This window comes from Cylas formicarius, unplaced genomic scaffold, assembly GCF_029955315.1.
Source record: "Cylas formicarius isolate icCylForm1 unplaced genomic scaffold, icCylForm1.1 PGA_scaffold_1__22_contigs__length_36826433, whole genome shotgun sequence".
NCBI lineage: Eukaryota > Metazoa > Arthropoda > Insecta > Coleoptera > Brentidae > Cylas > Cylas formicarius.
Genome location: NW_026844264.1, coordinates 2,478,879 through 2,501,491, shown reverse-complemented (window position 1 = coordinate 2,501,491; position 22,613 = coordinate 2,478,879). Strand labels below are relative to the sequence as shown.

General features: G+C 32.0%; 1 protein-coding gene across 2 annotated transcripts in view; it reads left to right on the top strand.

Annotated features, from left to right (window-relative positions):
* Positions 1 to 22,412, top strand: part of LOC132696105 (E3 ubiquitin-protein ligase TRIP12) — a 100,212-nt gene extending 77,800 nt beyond the window's left edge. For both annotated transcript variants that reach the window (XM_060660726.1, XM_060660724.1), the window contains exons 20-26: positions 3,397 to 3,596; positions 7,508 to 7,720; positions 12,760 to 13,140; positions 16,261 to 16,449; positions 18,038 to 18,175; positions 21,149 to 21,470; positions 21,527 to 22,412. In XM_060660726.1, coding sequence (XP_060516709.1) covers positions 3,397 to 3,596; positions 7,508 to 7,720; positions 12,760 to 13,140; positions 16,261 to 16,449; positions 18,038 to 18,175; positions 21,149 to 21,470; positions 21,527 to 21,723 — 1,640 coding nt within the window. In that variant the 3' untranslated portion in view covers positions 21,724 to 22,412. The remainder of the gene's footprint in view (positions 1 to 3,396; positions 3,597 to 7,507; positions 7,721 to 12,759; positions 13,141 to 16,260; positions 16,450 to 18,037; positions 18,176 to 21,148; positions 21,471 to 21,526) is intronic.
* The last annotated feature ends 201 nt before the right edge of the window (positions 22,413 to 22,613 follow it).

Sequence of the window (22,613 nt, the reverse complement as noted above, 5' to 3'; positions counted from 1 at the left end):
ACAAATATATATTTTTTGAGTCTTTACTAATTTCATTGTTCACAGTTAGAAATACACAAAAACAGAAGCACCCGCACTCTATAATTTTTTTTTTGAGTTCTGACGCACTGCAGCGCATATGCACCAGCCGCCACTGAAGATAAAGACTAAACGGGTTCGAAAGAAAAGTGAAAAGGTTTAAAGTATAAAATAACAAAAACCGAAGCACCCGCACTCTATAATTGTTTTCTTTTTGGAGTTCTGACGCAGCGCATATGCACCAGCCGCCCCTGAAGATAAAGACTAAAAGGGTTCAAAAGAAAAGTGAAAAGGTTTAAAGTATAAAATAACAAAGAAACGTTATGGTGAGGCACATAATACTTGAGTGTATCCTACAATGATAGATAGCCATTTACTTTCGAACATTGAATAACTCTGCTATGCACTCCTTGCATTTGGGCATGCTCAAGGTTAATGGGGTTTAAAAATTCGTCCCTATTGCGTACAGGCGTAGAGTACAATAGTTTTACACGCCCCCGGAGGTGACCTTGGAGGTCAGTTCCGTGGTCCTGGCTCAATCCAACCAACGTGAACATCAACTGCACGACTCTAGTAGAATGTGCGGGTGCGCTGTCAATTTGATACCAAGTGTTTGCTCTGGCGGTAGAACATGCAGAAAATCACTTACAAACCCTCTAAATATTTCGAGGTATTTGTATACTTAAACTTGAACTGTTAACTATTAACTATTGCATATAAATAAGACATTAAAACACATTTTGCTGGTGACTCTTTACCCTTATAACATGTGGGTTTTTGGTTGCCTATTAGTGAATGTTTTGCCTGTTTGTAATTCCTTTTCATTCCAGACAATGTTATGGAGAAACTTTGGATTTTCAGTGATTTTTAATGTAATCCTTGAACAGATATTTCAGAAAAATTTGATGTTTTCTTTATATTCTGTGGAGTAACGCGCTTGCAATACCCAACTCCGTTTCTGTTGCTGAAGCCAAACTATGAATAAACATGAAAATAAGTCAAAATATTTACCTCGTTATCTTCGTTATCAAGTATGAGTTTTGTTAAAATAGATCGGCTTTTGATACAAAATCTACATAACATAACACAACCCTTGAAAATATGTATGGAGAAAGTTATAGCAGATGGATGCAGAATTGAATTATTCTGCATCCTACTACCCAAAAATATACAGGATGTCTCATTAGAAAACTGAACTCATTGGTTTTAAAATTTTGTATGCGATAAATGACATGGCAATAGGTATTTCGACAGTAGTACTCTCTAGCTTTGGTTTATTGCAAATGTTATAATGTAGTTGATACAGTTGAAAATAAATAAGAAAACCTACTTAAACTGATCACAAAATTTCCTCAGAAATCGAAATAGAAATAATACATGGGGTATTCCGTTTAAAATAAGAGTATAATTCGAGACTTCGGGGGTTACTTTGAAAATATTTTTAAGTAAAAGTCAATTTTAATTCTAGAATTTCAAACTAATTCCAGAAATTCTTATCAATGCTTACGGTGAGGAACCCTGTATTTCAAACAGCGATAACAAAGTTTTGAAAGAAATGGATGTTGATGTCAGTCAAAAATATTGATTTGTCAAATTAACTAAAGTTATTTCGAAAAGTTTTGGTTAGTATGTGATAATTTGAAATATATGGGTACCTTTAACATCTTTCACTAAATCCTTGGATCCCGATTTTACCAATAATGCTAATTTATTATTTAGATTGCCCTTTGCCAGTTTTCAATTAATTTGTTATTATCATTTATTTAATAAAAAAATTATATATTATTGAATTATTTATTTCAAAAAATGTAAGTCGAACTTCGATAACTCGAATTTTTGATAAGTTAAACCAAATTGGTTGGCAATAGCGTTAAAAGTCGGAAGTGCATGTTAGTTTGTCTTGATTACTCGAATATCTTGATAACTCAAACGAAACATTTGGTGACAACTTGGATAAGTCGAATTTTCTCGGGGAACCCCCTAATTACGAGCGATCTTAACCTGTCTTTTTAACGTATCTATGCAAGCAGTTCAGTTTCTGTGCTTACTAAGTTCACTTGTATGACTTACTAGTTAATACTAAGTGAAAAATACGGTCCCTATTCAATTTACACATTATATTAAAGACATTTTTGGATGTTTGCATTTGTTGATATGTCATCAAAACGTACTTTGAAAGCTTTGTCTGTTGATCAAAAATTCAAGGTTCAAGTGGAAGGTGGCTCAAAAAATAAAGATGTAGCTGTGAAGTATGGGCTTTCGGCAAGTACAGTGTCTACAATTTTGAAAAATAAAGGTGGAACGTTTCGAAGAAAACAAAAACAATAAAACATTACACTAATGGTTTGTGTTGACGACGTAACTACCGCATGGAATATCGACGTTAAGCCTGAAAAAAATTCCAATTGTTTTAAAAAAGCCGGTTTTGGTCAGTATTCTGAATGGGAAGAAGAGGATGAGATACCCTTGATTTTCCTAAGTGAACGCCTGAAAGAAAAGGTTGAAGACGAAATCCAAATAGAAATCGTGTTTAAAGCTTGGACAAACATTAGAGGTATAGCGGAAGGTAGCACCATCAACGATTTTATACATGTGGATGAGGATATTGTTACTTCAGAGTTTCCTACTGATGAAGATATTATCGATTCCTGCAGATCCGAACCGGTACAAGTTAAACATCGAAGATGACTTCGAAAGTGACACAATGGAGGAGGAATTGGAAGATGATTCTCAGCAACCACCTTCAAATGAATTGGTTAAAAATTCTTTGATTGGCTTGCGTTCCTATTTGAAAACCAGTGAATACACAACCGATTCTAAGGTTGTTTAAATAAAATTGAAGCTTTTGTTGAAAACCAAAATAAGAAATCCGGTCGTCAGTCACAAATAACTGACTTTTTTCCAGTGAAAGAGTAAACTTTAACATGTACATACATATGTATGTATATGTGCATACATACTATGTTTATGTATACTGGGTACATATACAATACATTTGTATGTACATATATTATGTAAATACAATCATACATATGTACTACTATTTCATAATTTTCCTTTTATGTTCAAAAATCATAGATATTAGGGCATTAATGTAACGTATAACCCATTTTAAAAAATGAATGAATAAATGTTCATTCACGAAAAAGTATATGTATTTGTAGTTTTTATTACTCGAAGTCTTGATAACTCGAAATTTTCATGTGTCAAATCGCAGTTTGACTTATCGAAGTTCGACTGTAAGTGATAATACTGTTATTTCTACAAATTTCTTATCACACCTTTAGATGTAGATGTTTATTTTGGGCTGTGTTTTACATATCTAGAATGCATGGTGCTATTTTCCATTTAAAGTTATGATTATGATTTTTATTCTAGGAGTCACACCAGCCGCTCAATCAACCCTCTCGCCATATTTAATTACAGCACTTCCGGATACGGTAACTATTCAGGACGCATCATTGGAAGTATTGTGTCTCCTAAGAATTCTCAATGCTCTCAATTTATATTGGGGCACGCTGTATCCCAATATAGAGTACAAGCCAATAATAGCCCCTTCAGATTTTCTTAATAGTAAGGTAAGAACCAGTGTAAAATGAGCGAATTTAAATCAGTGACGTCATACTCAAATGAGAATCGATGACATCACAGAATCATGTCTTTAGCTAGACGAATTATTCGTGACCAAGCTTTCTGAGATCAATGTGGTTATGGTGACTCACGGAAGATGTGTTCTCGAACAACGCAAATATTAACAATGTCAACCGGGGTTTTATTGTCCATAATTAAAAATATAATAAATATTCTACATCACATTAAGTTCATGGACTTGGGAATAAGTAATGAATAATGTTAGAAAATTATCTAATATACGATTTGTCCAATATAAGGATGAAATGGCACGGTGGCACAAAATACAGCAAATACAGAAATTTACATCTGCCCGCACATATAAGAAGTTGATTATTTTTGTCTGTGAAGCCTAAAATACGTCAAATATGATGTTGGGATTCGCATATTACTTTTTAAGGAGAATATAATGACATAAGGGAATTGGTTCTTTTCTTTTAAATTTTCTTAGGGGATGAATATTTTCATTATCATTATTATCATAGAGCATAAAAAATGCTTTTAAATGATATAATACATAATATATCAGACACACATAGCATCATTCTTAGCAAAATTTGATTTTTTTTATAGAAGGCCATGATCGCTCTCGACTGACATGTCGAAAAACAAAAGTATTGACCGTCCGGTTATCGCATACACTGAACAAGTATTAAATTCATTGGTTATTCAAAATATATGAAATAATAAACGGTCAAATTGATTAAGCCTTACGGCTTGCTAACAATTTATTTTTTCCTTGAGATATTAGCGAGATAAAGCGAATGTAATGCTTTTTTCCTAATATACAGAATGCAGTGAACTCTGTATATGTTTAACAAAATTTTATTTTTTCAACTTGTTATAGGTAGGTTTCTTGGTTTTTTTTCTCCTTCGGTATACGTCTGTTAAATTAACACATATTATATAATAGGAGGTGTGTTCAAAAATTAAGGCGACTTTTAAGTTTTATCAAAAAGTCTTTATCCAACGTTTTTTCCAAGGCTCGAAGCACTTTCTGGTATAGCCTTAAATTCTTCCATTGATTTTTTCTTCATCTCCTCAATCATTCCAAACCTCCTTCCTTTTATGAGAAAAAAGTCGCGTGGGGCCATATCCGATGAATATGATGCCTGAGAGGCATAAGTGTGGTTTTGTTTTGGCCAAAAAAGTATAAGCAAACAAGTATGAGTGAGCAGTGCATTATCGTGATGCAAAATCCATTAATTGTTTTTCCACAATTCCAGACGTTTTCTTCTCAGTGCTTCTCGAAAACAGGGCATAACTTCCAGGTAATACTCTTTATTGACTGTACGATCTTGTGGTAAGAACTCTTGATGTACTCCGCCACGATAATGAAAGAAAACACTAAGCAAAACCTTGACGTGCTTTTTTCGGTCTTGGCGATTCTAGGTTCTTCCATTGGGGCAACTGGGTTTTGGTTTCGACGTTATAACCATATACCCATAATTCGTCACCAGTTTGAGTATGTCAGGATCGTCATTGACGTCGTTTGACAGCTCTTGAGCGATGCTCCTTCCGCGGTCAAAATTGAAAATTAAGCAGGTTCAGAACAAATTTTGATGCCACACGTTTCGTGCCCAAAACTTCGAAAAATTGCATGGCACGAGCCACTAGAGATACCGACGTTTTCAGCACTTCTCTAATAGTGATTCATCGATTTTGTTGAAAATCGCCGAGCACACAAAACTAACCAAAACTAACGCTGGCTGAAACTGCGAACATATGTTTACCAACATATGTCTACCAATATAACAAAAAATATATCGAAGATCGAACATACGTAGCCCGCCCAATTACACCTTACTTTTTCAACACGCCCCGTATTTCTAGTTTAGATTTTTTTTAATTATTAATTTTAGGAAAAAAATTTATTCTTCATAAAATTAAAATTTTAAATACGTTCAAATATGTAATTATATCTAATTATATAAAAAAAAAACTATTCATGTTTGAAATATATTTCTATTTAAAATAAAATACGAATTTTATTGTCGTTACGTATAATTTCGGATAGACTGACAAACTATGAATGTTTGATAGCTAAAAATCTTTGATAGTAACTCTCAAAACAATGTCGATAATACAAGAGCTTAAAAAGTTTACCAGCTCGGGTCGTTTCAATATTTAGAAAGAATAGTTTTAGAAAAATGCAATGACATATTGCCGGAAATGTCCGGGAATGTATTACAGGAATTTGCCTGTAGAACGGGGCAGTAGATTATGTCTAGGTATTGTTTTTTTCCAGAATTAATATTGACTTAGTTGCACAACAGGGTATCATAAGCTTTTCCAATTACTTACACTCTGGAGACATATGTCCGTAATATGACACTGTCAAAACTGAAAATGATTTCTTTTTAACTGGAATTTGAATTTGGAATGTAGTAAAAATTGATTTTAAAAATTTGTAAGATTTGTGGCACACCGCTATATCATATTTGGAAAGAATGTGTTTTATTTTTCATATAAATTATTTATATATGGAATTGCAAAATATTTCTGAATATATATGTGATTTTGCCATTTTGAACTAAAATTTGTTTAACTTTTGATAAAATTTCTGCTCTATATTTTGCTGATATTATATTTATAGCATGATCCAATAAACTATTAATAAAAGTATTTTTTTAAATTTCTTTGGTGCTTAGAATTATAATCTAGACATCTTCCTGAACATGAGACTTTTGTACACCAGTTTGTTTTTATGTTATTATCAATTTTATATTGTTATCAATTCAGAACGAAAATTATTAAAAGGCTTGACAAAATTGTATTAAAATTTCAACTTTTTAAAACATTTTTTTCCAAATGTTTCATCACAAGTTGTGGCACTGTTGATGAAATTGATGAGCCCATAGTACATCCATTTAAGTGGTGGTAAAATTGAAAATAATGGTTATTTAATCCTAGCTTAACTACTTTAAAATCCTTTATAAAAAAAAGTGTGTTGTTTGAATATACACCATTTTTTTTGTTATAATTATAGTAAAAAAATTTTTTGGAATGTTAATCTATGATGATACTTCATCAAGTCATACAAGTATATAATTTTGCTGGAATTTCAATATTGTCTAGAAATTATTTTAAAGTTAAGAATCTTTAATAAAGTATTTATTTCTTCCAACTATTTTAGAAAGACAGGGATGGGTATTTAGATAATTGTAAAAAATGAGATTGAATGCAAGAAACAATAGGTCTAATTGATAGGTTTTGTGTCATTTTGGCAATCGGTATAATTTTGGTGATTGTGCATTATTTATATTTTTTTGCATCTATTTCTGTAATTTTATTTTTCTTTAGTAATTTTTTAATAAAATTGTTATTTTTGCCTTGATAAAATTTTGTTGGATCATTTTTTAGTTTTTTATATGTGTCACTAAGTTGTTCATCTATTTGAGAATCATAATCATCAAAATTCATAATAACAGTTTTATTTGTTTTATAAGGTTTCAAAATTATAATTGGTTTGTTTTTCTTAATTAAATTTCATATATATATATATATATATATATATATATATATATATATATATATATATATATATATATATATTTTTTTCACGTATTGATTCACGGATGGAAAAATGTGATGGCACTATGTTCCGGGATATCATCCGTTCGCTTGTTGAACTCTGACAGGAATCCTGCAGACGTTTCGCCAAAATCTCACTTGGCATCTTCAATGCTCGCAGACCTTTTTACATATTAAAATGTATCTTAAATTTTCTGAAATTGTTAATAAAAAAATTGCAAATGGGCCCAACTTACGGAATACCCCGTAAGTTGTTATCATTATATTCGATTATGTATCATCGGTTAAAATCGCAATCCTTCGCAAAACAATTTTTCGATTCTAGATCGCGGCAAAGGCCAGCAGGCAGCTGCAAGACCCTCTTGTAATCATGACGGGCAACTTACCTAGTTGGTTGCAACAGATCGTGACCGTCTGCCCGTTCGTGTTCCCGTTCGAAACGAGACAGCTTTTGTTTTACGCCACATCGTTCGACAGAGACAGGGCGTTGCAGAGGCTGCTCGACATGTCGCCGGAACTGAGCTCTAGCGATTCGCAAGTACGCGCGTCTCCCCTCCATCCCCCATTTCGAACAATTTATACAATTAATACTCCTAGAAGTCTGGTAAGGGGAGAAACCCACCTCTAAGAAAAAGAGAAAGGAATTTGAGTTGGGATAATATGCGTCTGTATTGATCTCTATATCAGAGTAATATGGTAGTGTGTTAAAGTATTTTATAAAAATCCAATATATCGTCCAAAGTAATTTATGTGTGAAGCCAAACATATATTTTTTAATGAAACACCGTGCATATTGTTGCGTTAGTAGATACTTCCTTTTATAGTCAATCGCCCAATGTAGAGTTGTTATGATATATACCGAGGGTTTTCAGATCTATGGAGATTTTTTCGTAAAAAATGCCCTGTGTTTAATACCTTATATTTTTTAGGCCATTTCCGGCAGCTGTAATTTTATTATGCCAAAAATTTTACAAAAGTAGAACACAGCACAAGACATACTTCTCTTGAAGTTAGTTCGAATCGTTTATACATAAAAAAAAATCGTTTATATTTAAAAAATCAAATGGAAGACTATATTAAACTTCCATAACTCCTATTTAAGGACAAATGTACGACATTCCATAAAATAGGTTGTGTTGGTAGAGACAATTTTGACTATTATGCTAACAATGAGACCCCGTTTCATGATCACCAAAAATGGTCTTTAAATGTTTTTGACGGTATAATAGGAAATAATGTCGTAGGGCCTTATTATTTTGAAAATACAGTAAGTGGGCAAATTTTCTTAAATTTTTAGAGCAGAGGTTGGAAAATGTTTTAACAAATATTGCAAACGAAGTGAGGTAGAGAATGTTTCCTTCATCTGCACACCATGCCCATCACGTTAGAAACTACTTAAATAATTTATTTACTCAACCATGGATAGGAACAAATGGTCCAGTTAGATATGGTCACCTACATCTCCAGATCTATCAAAGATGGACTATATTCTATGAAATCTAGGTGTATAAAATTGCTCCTACAACAAAAGAGGACATGAAAAGCCTTTCCAAGTGCTAGTCATGAAATACTGCCCAAGGCCCATGTTAGAGCGTGTATGGAAGTCGGTGGGAGATATTTTAAGCAATAAATAAAGTGAAAATTAATTAAAATTTTTGTTTTGAAGTATTGTTCTTAGTTTTTTAGTGTTTTTTCAGAAACTATTAGTAATATTTATATTGCATTGTTAATATTATCCTCAATGTTATTTTTGTTTACATCTCGAATTTAAAAAATATTTCCGCATCACATTTTCAATTTTTTTTTTTTGACGGGTGGAAACCTTTTATAGGCTCCAGGTAATTGTTCTTCCTTTCCTGGTAGTGTGGAAGTCACCAGAGCCTCGGCTCGGCATACCGCACTAAAACCACTCCTCCACCTCTTCTCCAAAGCGTTTGGCGTATGTCTTAAACATTCCGTGACCTGAGATTGCTTGGGTAATATAGTAGTTTCTTTCTTTCTTTATATCCAGGATTAACCGTCTAGTCCACTGGCCTTTATGTGTGGTATTGTTCCATATATATGTATACAATTTCACGAAATTGTATATTTTTGCATGACAATTGTATATAGCAATTTTATATCCATCACCAAATACATCCCTTTCTAGATCTTTGCACAAGTTATGCCGGTGCTCTTTTTTGGACTTTCTTATCAGTCTTTGGACTTCCTTTCTTTCTTCTTGGTATTTTTGCTTAGCATTATCTTTCCTCTCTTCTGATGCTTAATTATCTCTCATTATTCTAGTAAGTTGTCTTCTAGTACTTGTGCAGTACTTCCTATTTTCAGATATTTCTTCATTCTACCAGTATGGGACCATTTTATTTCCAGCTGGGCCTTCGATGGAGCTGTTTTCGTACGCTTCCTTCATTATTTCTGCACATAAGCTATGCAATGTTCTTTCATTACCTTTTGTACTAACATGTAACAAATGCTATGATCTGAATGAATTATATTCAATTCGTCTATGTAGACTTTTCACATTCAGGTAATATTTATTTTCTTCTCAATCTTTTGTGATAAACGATTCTATCTAACTTTAAGATAAATATATAGGATAAATGACTGGGCCACTTTACACATTGTTGACAATTAAATTACAGCTGTTGGTATCTGAGTCAAAAATATATGGTACTAAACACATTTTGACGAAATGGCCATAAATCCAAAAAACACTCATTATAGACCATAACAAACTTACATTGGGTAAGTGAGCATAAAATGGAGGTATTTATTAATGCCATAATATACAAGGTGTTCCATTTAAAAATATATAAGTTTGATTACCCACATATTTATAATTTTTTGAAAATTATTTTAAATCGTTTGTGTAAATCTTATCTAGATCAAATAATAAACAATATATATTACTTGGCACATCCTGTATATTCGCACAGCTGTCAGAAAAAAAAAACAACTTGAAACACGTCGATTTTTGTTAGCAACTAGAATACGTTTTAGCTATTTTAAAATTTTCGTAGATGGCTCCCTCTTCAAGGGTTGGGAATTACTCTTACAATATAGATTGGTTAGGTGGTTTAAGGGACACCTCTTTGTTATACCTTTTGGACTAAGTTAAAAATTTCTAACTTTGTCGATTAGTTTTTGAGATATTGCTTCAAAAGTTAAAATCTAGCAAACAATTTTGGTGCAATTTTTAAAAATATTTAAAATTTTCGTACTATTTTCATGGTGGGGGGGTAATATTGCCATAATATTGATTCAAGTGGGTCAAGCAATGCCTTTTTAGTTTTTTGAGATACTTGATTCAGCTAAATTCGGTGTTAAAACATATTTTTATTCTTTTACAGAGGTACATACCAAACAATTCAAATCAAATGCTTCATTAATGCACTAGTAAAGTCAAGAAGCTCTGGCAAAAATCTCGGCCTGATTAAGAACACTTCACTTTTTAAATATTGGAGACCGCGCTAGCCATTCGATCGTTCCGTTCGTTTCAATCCACTGTCTGGGATATCTATTATTTCAAAATTTTCTCACAAAAGTAGCGTAATGAAGAAGAGTACCATCCTGCTGGCAATGTAAGTTATTGATTTATGCTTGCGATCATTTTCAACCACTTCGGTTATTAGGTTGTCGATTTCGTTTTCCTAAAACTGGGATAAAGAATGGCCAATAGAAAACCAAGTGTTATTTTAAATGGGGATTGTGAATTAATCGTTCAGTCATTTCTCCAGAAAAATCTGTATTGTCATCTTTTAGCGCAAAATGTGAAATATTCTAGTTGCAGCAGCCACCTGACAAACGCTTGGATTTTTTGAGCTTCTATATGACCTAGTCAGTTCTGTCTTTTACTGGTCCTCTGATAGCATTAAAAATTCCAGCACAAGTGGAGACAAGTGCAATTTTAAGTTGGCTATAATTGGTCGCAATTAGAAACTAATAAATTCAGGGTACCTACTGATAAAGTTGATTAACATCTGCTACTAACCCATCAAAGTTAAAAATGAAAAAGACAAAGAAACAGAGTTGTTACAAAAAGCAAAATTAACTGCCAAAGATAAAAATATTACAAAAGGTTATATACATGATAATAAATTCGTACCGTTTTTTTATTTTTGAATCAATTTATGTCAATGTCAATCTCATGACTATAAATAATAAATAATGAAAATTAAAAATTAACAATTGAATTTTTAATTTTTTAATTAATTAAAATAAAATAGCGACGAAAATGTTTTTGTTTACTCTATGCTAATAATTTGAGTCATATCTCAAAGATTATTGAATATTTTTAAAATTTTAACAGAATTGCATAACCATTTCCAATACCTTCAAAACAAGGAATCACAGTGAATTGTGAGTTCTTTTAAAAATAAATTCGTGTTTCAGGATAGTTCCAAAAGTGTAAAAAATTGGAGGGTGCTAAATATCAAACCCAATATCTAAAAAATTAATCTGCAAAATTTGACAAACTTAACTTATTCATAGCGGTACAACAAAGTCCTTTAAAGGTGCTAATATTGTGATGTATTTTCTACCTATAAAGCTAGAACATTTTCAGTTTTTTTTTATTGTATTCTTTATATTTACCTACGTTTTAGCGACTTGAAATTTGAGCATTATTTGTTAAATTGCCTATTAGACTTTTTCTTGCGTAGCCAAAAATGATATCCCAAAAATTATGCACAGATGAGTTTGTATCATTGTAAAAGACAGAGGGATGTGGTTTTCGCGACACTGTGCTACTTTTTCGAGAAAAAAAAGATGTCTCAAATAGAATTTTTATAGCTCTTGAGATACGGGATATTTTTGGAAGATTTGCATTTTGGGTCACCCCCAGATGTCTCGGTTATTCTAAAGCTTATTAGAAAAGTAAACCATGGGTTTGTTGCCATTTTTTAAGCAGAATTAAGTGACATGTCAGATTTTTTCTGTCCGCATTTATTTTCCAGAAATAGACAAAACCAAAAATAAAATAACACCGTTCTGTCTTATTGAGAAATTTCTGAACTTCTACTATTTACAAATTTTCTGGATTCCTCCTGCGTCGATTGTTTATAAATCAAACTGGCTGATGTTACGCGAATCATCTCAAAGTAATCTTAACGACAAGGTTTCTACCTTTCACCAATATATAAGCTGGTAGCTAGCCAATTTCAGTTAAACTTTGAAGAAGCCAACAGGATAATTGATGAAACGTTAGCTAGGTCGGTTCATCAACAAGATTTGTAAATAGTTAGCAATAAGCATTAGAATTAGCGATATATGAAGGGTGTACCAAAATACAAAGCTTGTAAAACATCCTGTATCTCAAAAATATAAGGGGCTATGAACATTCGGTTTGCGGCATCTTTTGTTTCTGGTCTCACGAAAACCGAAATCTTTACTAATAACCCGTAATACCATCGAAAAATGGACACTAGTGCACATGCGCAATAATGTCTTACGCCCAGAGTTTCCTTCTAACGCATGGATATTCTATCTCCCTTTCTTCGTAAGTGAATCGTGTATAGCAGTCCTCTAGGAGTATCAATTATATGCAATGATGGGACCCGATACATCTCCGCTTTTTAGGAAAGGGTAACGCCCAGACTCGATAGAAGGAAAAGAACGATATCGAGGGAGGACATACTGAAGCAGGCGGAGCAGGTGATGCAGGATCTCGCGTCGTCGAAGGCGTTGCTCGAAGTGCAATACGAGAACGAGGTCGGGACGGGACTCGGACCGACGTTGGAGTTTTACGCACTGGTGTCGAAGGAATTGCAAAGGCACAATTTAGAACTGTGGTACGCCCCCGACGCCGGTCGGAGCCCCGGCGACTACGTGTTCAATCGGACGGGGCTGTTTCCCGCGCCGCTCGCCAGGGGCGCCAAAATCGGCTTCATCACCAAGATCAAAAGCAAGTTTCGTTTTTTGGGCAAGTTTATGGCCAAGGCAGTCATGGATTCCAGAATGGTGAGTCATATTCATATGGTCGATCTGTTATCGGAAAAAGATAAGCAGCAAAAATTTTAAAAATTCGAATGAAGCCAATGTTGTTAGGAGATTCCAAAAATATTTTAATTTTAATTTAATTCTGGAAGTGGAAGTGTCGACTTTTTTATTCTAAATGCAACATTTTGTATAGGGTGTTTCACGGTTGATGGTACCTTAGACGATTATGGCAAATGGTACATGTTCTGTTCTGAAATTTGGTTAGTTCCAAAAAAGTAGTATCAATCTTGGAATTTTAAGTTTATGTTTATTTTCGAATAATTCGTTCCTATCTTTAGTGGATTTGGGGAAACTATTTTTTTTTTATTTTTCAACCAAAACATAGGTCTAATTAAAATTTTATTACCACCCCAATAGTCAGAAAAAAGTTAACATTTTGAATGTAGCCTGGGGAGGTACGTACTGTAAATTATTTGTTAATATCGAAATTAGTTGTATTTCATACAGGGTCAGTCTAAACTAATGCTTTGCCTACCATACACAAAAAAGATGAAAAATGCTTCTTTTTTTTTAATGAAACGCTATGTTAATTATGACATATTCACTTTCGAATGATGTATCATGTTGAAATAAAAGCAAATTTCTCTGAAAACTGTTTGTAAGTTCAATAAAGATTTAAACTTAATTGATTGTGGTGCAAAGTGTGTAAATACAATCGGTTTAAAATGTTTTAATGAATTTGTTTATTATGCATATATAATGCAACCAATTAGCCAGAACATACAGAATATTTAATGAATCGAATCCTGATTTACAAACCATTTCACGAAAAATATTTTAAAGATTCTTTACACTAGCAAAATATTAGGTGCTTAAAATAAAAATTGCACACAGAAAAATGAGTTCAATTTTTACATTGAAGTGGCCGAAGTGTTCACCTTTGCATTCTAAAGACTTTAAAATCCGTTGAAGTGGACTGATGGTAGTAGCCTTCTTTATCTCGGATAGACCTATTTGTTCAAATCATTCTAGAATCCCATAACATGATTTGATCTGCACCGGTGTCAAATACTCGTATAACTTTAACTCACCCCATAGGTAAAAAATCTAATAACGTGAGATCTCGCGATCTTGGTAGCAAATTCCACAGCTCAAACGGTAATTCCTATAATTCTTATGACAACTCTTCAGTGTAGTGCCCCATCTAGTTGGTACCAAGTTCCTGAAAGCTCAAATTCTCGATAAAATCATTTACCACTCCACTGTTCTTAATATTTTAAGGTATTTTGCAGTGGTTCATCGTAAAAACACATTTAAAACAAATTTTCTTTGAAATCTCATTTCTTTTGATGACGATTATCGACAGACCAAAAGGGAATTTAATTTTCTCTTTAAAAAAATGCAATTTTCATATATTCACCCTTTTTGTATCTAGTAAGGAAATCACTAGTTTTGACCAACTATAATGAAGAACTAATTTCTATATTAATACATCCTGTTCGATACCTCTCTAAGCTATGTCCAAAATTTTAAGTTTCTACTGTCGTGGTACTAAAAACTTTATTGAAGCTAAGCTTTGGTCGGAAAAATGAAGAAAATAATTATTTTTTCGAACTTCGCTGAAAATAGAAATAGGGAGGTTTTATTCAAAGACAATCGTAAAGTATTAGAGGATTGAAAAAGGCAATAATATACATGGTGTCCCATTTAAAAATTCATTGTTGATGCTACTTTTTAGATTAAATGGCAACATCGCAGTGTCGATTTTTTCGCCGTAAATATCTAAGGTTGCATTAAGCGCGAAACACCACATATATTATAACTTTTTTATATTCATATTACCATTTCAGATGTATTTAACATTTCATGTCAAAAATGAGGCTTGCAGACCGAACAATATTTGTAATTTTTTCTCAAACAATCCTTTAAAATTTTACTCTATTAACATTCCCTGTAGAAAATGGTATGTCGAAAAAATTTAATTAGTAATTCAAAGGTGTCCAAAAAATATCAATTAAAACGAATTTTTAAAAAACTTTCGGAAATAGAAATTTGGACTACCTTTTATTACAAGGTTATATATTAGGAATATTTACAGTTTTTGTTGTTTATTTATTTTTTTTTCATTTGGTCTGGCCTTTACCTTTAATTAATCTGGGTTAACCATGACAACCAGCAGAATTTGCGCAGCGTAGAAAAACAAAAAATGTCAAAGATACTTATAGAGGGCCACCGAAATAAGATTCCCCATCCCCTTAACTCAGAAATTACGAACGATACTAAAAGTTTTATAGAAATCCTGTATATTATTGCGTTTCATATAATATCCTACACCCAAGTCTAACCGTTTTTGGCGAATATTGAATTTTATGTCAAAAATGACAAAAGTTTTATAGGAATCCTGTATATTATTGCGTTTCATATAATATCCTACACCCAAGTCTAACCGTTTTTGGCGAATATTGAATTTTATGTCAAAAATGACGTTTGCGGGCCCTTATAGTAATTAGTTTTTTAATTTTGACTAGATTCCTTGTGGAGGGGACCTGTATTGTAAACAAGAAGCCTCTATTTTAAAATAATATATTGGATATACTGTTAGGTTTTAGTATTTACTATTAATAAAAAAGTTGAAAAAGTTCAAAGCAGTCAAAACAACATTTAAAAATAGTTTGTTCCGTTTAAAAAAAATGTATGTTTTATTCGTCTCGCCGTCGTTGTCTCATCCTGTTATATGTGAATAGGTAAAGAAAAATGAGACGATTACTAACTTTTACTTATAAATGCTTCTCTTTCCGCTGAGACCTGAGACCTTTTATGAGCGTTAGGCGGCAAATGCGCAAACGAGTTCAGTACTTACTTCAGTTCAGTACTTTCAAGACTTTATTTCCATTTGTCCTTTTTACCAGTAATTTGTTTAGATTATGTTTTTTCATTTATTTTAAGGCTGCTGTCGTCACAAGACGAGAGCATAAAATGTCTGCATTGCATTTTGCCATACCATTTGCGTTTCCTGTTTGTTCTGAGCAGTTTCCAAATTTTAATTGCTGCTAACAAATTTAATAAGAAATTTTTGATCATTCAAAAGTTAATTTTTCTTAGTCCAAGCGCAACCGTTTGTGAATATAAAAATTGTTTCAGTTGGACCTTCCATTTTCGCTTACGTTTTATCGGTGGCTTTTGGGCCAGGAGCACTGCTTAACCCTGTCGGATTTAAAGCACATCAGTCCCGATATATATATTACAATTAAAAAAATGCAAGAAATTGTTAGGCAGCGAGATGAAATTTTGCACGACGGGGATCTAACTGAAGAAGATAAAATTCTAAAGGTAAGCGGGACTTATGTTGATTGTCGTTTTAACATACCGATTGACCTATTTAATTTTGTATTTAACTATTTCACGCCACTGCATCATTTAATTTGGTGTCGTATACAAAACGACTTATAAGATTAATTTTTAATTTTTTAATTTTCGATGTGTCCATTTCATTGCACACATCAGATAAAAAAATAACGATTGGAATACTAAATTCCAACCATCTATATCTATAGTTTTTTACAATTTCCTCACGAGGTAATTATACTTAGCTGGAACCACAATCTTTAATGATTTTCTTATGGCATGTACTATGTACTATCTTTCATTTTTGTTCTATGCCGTGCACACTTCAAAAAAGCATTTTAGTTATTATTCATAAACTTGTTTTATTAATTTATTAATTAATTAACTAGTAAGCAACATAAAATATATCCGGTGCTTCTGTAAGGGCCCTGTTAGGGAAACTGTTGGCACTTGACATTTGAAAGAAAAAACTTCCTGATTTCCTGACCACCAGGGGGCGTAATTGTTATCTTTAATTTTAAGTCAACTATAGTTAAGCTGGTCACTATTTTAAAACTGAGAAAAATTCTTTTTTTTTTTCAATACTGTTCGCTCTACCTCAAAGAAAGTGGTGGGAGTGTTCTAATATTTTTTAAATAAATATTTTTCCTAGGCTTTCAGTAACGCTATGAGTGACATCATTGTGCTTACGCAACGATATGAGCTTTTTTTACGTCATTAAATTGTTAAATAAGGGCTCAACAACACAATGAACACCGCATCTCAACACTTCTGCTACTAATGCGGTACCTTTTTGACCTTATCTGGACATCCTATTTAATAAAACATTAAACATAATTCTATACGTCATAAAATATTTTGTTAATTTCATATTTACAACTATTTAAAAATTAATAAGAATTTCGGTAAAACATCATTTTATTCGGACATAGAACTGTAAGGGCTCGTATTACAACACCGATACATCATCCAGAAGAAGTGTAACTACAAATGTTTAAAAGCAGTTTTAAAATTAAAATCAATAAATTTTATTTTCATAAGGCTTATATTTAAAATGTTTTGAAACTGAATTAATTTTATGCAACGGTATGTTGACAATGATTTCAAAAAACTTAAACAGAAAGGAGAAAATGAATATCATAGAAAAAGGCGACTATTTAAAAAGAATATGTTAACCGAGTACTTTCAAAGTATAACAAAATATTTAAATCTTTCTCAACGTTTCATTCCTTTGTTCCGACCTTTCGCTTAAGTGTTTTTCTTTTTTTCTATTTCTGTTTAAAACCGATAATGGATAAGCTAACTATTATGTTTAAGACTTAAATAATATTTTAATAAATTTTGGAATCTAATAATAAATAATAAACCGGTCAAAATTTGATATTTTTCAATTTTTTTGACACGCCGGATCAAAAGTTCGATAAAAATCACGAAACTTTTGGATTTATACTTTTTTCATACGACGGTGCAAACCTATACCAGAAAACTCTGTATCTTATATTATAAAAGTATTGATTTTAGATAAATACTAACTATACTTCAATTCAAGTCTTACTTTTTTTTATATACTTAGATTGAAAAACTTGAATTCGACGGCTGCGCGATAGAAGATCTCGGATTGGATTTTATAGTTCCTGGGTATAACGTGGAATTAATAAAGAACGGTAGAAATACTCATCTAACCATACACAATTTGCATCTTTACGTTAAGGTAAGTAGTAAACGTAACATTCGAACGCTAGCCATAATAGATGTTCATTTTACTTAAAATTAGTGAAAGTAATGAATTTGGTTTTTAGTCGCGAAAACTTTTGCCATAAAAATGTATTTTGTCAATTAGTTTATATATATATATATATATATATATATATATATATATATATATATATATATATATATATATATATATATATATATATATATATATATATATATATATATATATATATATATATATATATATATATATATAAATTACTAAGTTTATTAAGTTCAATCTTTATGTGATTTAAGCAAATTCAAGGTTTTAAGCAGGTTCGCGTTATGATGTGGTTGTTCTCATCTGTATACGTTATTCTGGTTGTTTAAATTTATTTATTTAAAAATTTAAATAACATAGTTTCAACAAACGGTCCAATTTTTTCCAAAATTAAACAGGTTAGTCATTATCTAATTATTCAAAAAGTAATTTAATATATAAAATAATTGATATTAATTTTAAGAAACTTTGAGATGACTTAACTGAAACCAAAAGTTAAAAATAACTCCAAAGCAAAGTGCTAAATTTCCAAAAAATTATTGGAAACTCCTTTTGATGTGCTTATTTTTAATTGAATTTGTTGTCAGGCATTTTTAGGTAGTTATAATTATCTTTTTTGCATTTTGGTCTCTACGTTCTAGATGATTTTGGCATACACATGTCTAATCTTAAATACATGCAATACATTTGTTTAAAATATATTGCAAAATATCTTCTGTATTTTTAGGAAGCGGCGCGTGTCATTTACCTTTTTTTCCATTTTTTGAGTGAACTAGGAGTTTTCCTACAATGTCTGTTCTTATTACAATTTTAAACTCGATTAATAAACCATTTAAGAAATACAAGCCTAACTCCACATATTGCTTGATTTTTGCGTAAAATTAGGAACCGAATATGCACAACAAATATTTCAGAAATGCACCAAACAATTCTATCTTTATATAAAAAAAATCCCAACAAACATATTTCCAACACAGTTATAATGTTACAAAAATAACAAAATATTTAACTATATGAAGAGGGTATTATCGAACGAATGTCATGAACCTATTAAGTAAGTTAGAAAAAGGAGAGCAACAGCAGAACTCTCTCTCACTGTTGACGATCCCATACGTGAAGGGAATCTCAGAAAAGATCAGTCAAATAGCAAAACAATACAAAGTTAAGACTATATTCAGGTACGGGATGATATTACAGAGCATACTTACAAGAATATTGGATACATAATGAGGGCTGAAATCTAAGTTTAAAGAAGCTGTATTCATTAAAAACAGAGGAAACATCTTTAGCATTCCAAGCGTGGAAATACCTACAATTTAGCAACCCTTAATAGAGCGCACCAATGTTGGCATCCTAGAGAAAAAACCTGAACCTGTAGTCTTAGACTTAAAATTAGTCTGTAAAAAAATAGAGACAATGAAAGTTTGAAATTCTAAGTATTTCTAGACTACTAGTACTAGTAATTTGTTCTTTTCTTTACCTGTGTCGATGACGTTGCGATGTTTTAAACTTTAAAAAACAAGGTAACAAACAACATTAAAACTTTAAAAAATGAATACTTTAGAAAGAAATAGTGTGACTATGGTAATGATTCCAAAAAAAAAAAACAATGGCGATTTATTAATAGTTCAATGAAAAATAAAGTAGTAGTACATGAAGTTAAGGTTCACTTCTCTAACGTAGGTAAAAACATAGTACAGGAGGTAGACAGTCAAATATATTATCTATAACAAACTGGCAGTAATAATTTTCAATTTAATGAGGTTTATTGTAATAATTAAAAATTTTTGGTTACGCGTAACGATCAAGAAATTATATATATTCTTAGGATTAAAGAATGCGTCGGCCCCTGTTCATGATGAATTAATTATTAATAGAATATTATTAATAGATTAAAACCCTATATTTAAATCTGGTTGTAGAAAATGTATGGATAATTATCGCTCTATTAGTGTTACTAGTGTGTTTGCAAAAATTGTTGAGAATGATGTCTTTCAGTGCATAGATCTCGATGAAATTCAGTATGACTTTATTAAAGGCAGTGGTGCTCAAAGCGCAGTGGTCGACCTTGTACGAAGTGTTGCGACTAAATTAAAGAGGGAAATTTAGTAATAGTAATGTTTATAGATCTTCAAAACACTTTTGATGTGATTAATACTGATGTTTTATTGAAAAAAAAAATATTATATGGGGTACAGACGCGACATGTATAACATTGTACAATCCTTATTTGTTTCAGACTCTAGTATGTACGAATAGCTACAAATATCAGTCGTACAGAGGGTTGTAATTTTAGGGTGCCACAAGTATCGGTTCTCGGCCCGCTATTTTGCTTCCTCAATACGCTTAGTCTGAAAAACCTTGGTTTGGTCTCAACATATTATAAATTTGCTGACGACACAGTGCTTTTTGATAATATCGATAACATCGACATTGTGAATGCTTATCTGAAGCTGTACACCGATTGGTTATTGTTAAATTCGTTAAAAATCAATGTTAGTAAAACCAAATTTATATCATTAAAACCGAAAAACAAAACTGTACAAATACCGAATATAAAACTGAACTGATAATAAACTGAGTTGGACTGAACATATTAGACATATTTCTAGTAAAATTACACCATTGATTAGTGCATTGTACAGAAATAGATACTACCTATCTTATAATGCTAACAATATATACATTTCCTTATTTTTTACCTACTTCAAGTATATGAAAGATTTGTAATACTTTTATATACTTGTCTTGAGTAAATTACACAAAAAAAAAGCCGGTGGTAGAATATAGTTTTTAATGTGGACAAGTCTTTTATTTGTATTTCTATAGGACAAGTATGTCCTTGACACCAGTGTTGCTAAGCACTGTTCAGAGGATTTTTGTAAACTGTAACTTGTATTTATTTGTTAAATATTTTACGTTCAGGTCTTATCGCATTGGATGTTGGTGGAGGGGGTATCGCGGCAAATGGAATCGTTCCGCGAAGGATTCGATTCGGTGTTTCCGCTCAACAACTTGAGGGTATTTCAACCGGAAGAACTGGAATGCGTGTTCTGCGGCAGTCCCAAAGATCAAGTATCCGGCTGGGATATCAAAACACTGATGGAATGCTGTCGGCCCGATCACGGGTACAATATAGATTCGAGGGCGATAAAATATCTGTTCGAAGTATTGAGCTCCTATAACGGAGACGAGCAGAGGATGTTTGTGCAGTTTTTGACCGGCAGTCCCAGACTTCCCGTCGGAGGTGGGTAAACGCGGTTAAATTAAAGCTGGGTTTTTGAAATCTCTTGGTTGTTTAAGGGTTCAAAGCATTATCGCCACCATTGACTGTAGTAAGGAAAACGTTGGAATTAAACATGAACCCGGATGACTTTTTACCATCTGTGATGACGTGCGTAAACTACCTCAAACTGCCCGATTATTCTAGCGTAGCGATCATGAGAGAAAAACTGAGGATAGCGGCTTCAGAAGGGCAGCACTCGTTCCACCTGTCATAAACTATAAAAATGTACTAAATGTGTGTTATAAACAAAAATAATTACCATATAATAGCATACCAATTTTACATAAAGTGATAATCACTTACAAACTATTGATATTATATTTATTCTACACATTGGTGGTTAAAAAAGTGTCTTATTTTTTAAAGAGTACCAAATTAATATCAATTTTTGTCTTCAGACCCCCATTGTAATTATCAGATTTGTTTGTTGTTATTTTTTTTTATGTGGAGTCGACTGATTTGTGCAATGGACACACTTATAGTGATAACGTCTCTCAACGAACTGTGCTAGATTTAATTGTACACTTCAATTGCCAAATGTATAGTTTCGTCAGGCCTGCGACGCAGCACTGACTATATTTAATTTTAAAATTGTAGTTTTAATTTTAGGCATATTATTTCAGTAAATTTGTATACATGCTATAGTATTTTATTTAAAATATATTGAATATAAAAATGATAATCAATTACAGTTGCAGATTACAATATCTATTGTGGCTACTGAGAAGCTTCTTTTGTAGGTGGTAATTTCCTGAAGATGACTGATGCACACGCAAAGAAATGAACTGACAGCCTGGAGTCAAATACCTATTCATGAACGTGAATCTATAGATATTTGTTTACTCTAGCCTTTTTAGTAATTTCTTGTACAGTGAGAACAAGCCGCAAATAAATTAATGCTTGTTACATTTGTATGTGTCATATCTTAACGGGGACACTGGAATCTTGCGGTTACAGATCAAATAATGAATAAATAAAAGTACCGATTTTCTTTCTGCAATTCAAGGAAACGAATAAAATATGGAAGTGTCGAAAGAGTGGACAAAGAGTTATTAGGAAATAGTTGATATTTAGAAAATTGATATTTGTGGAAAAATACTAAGT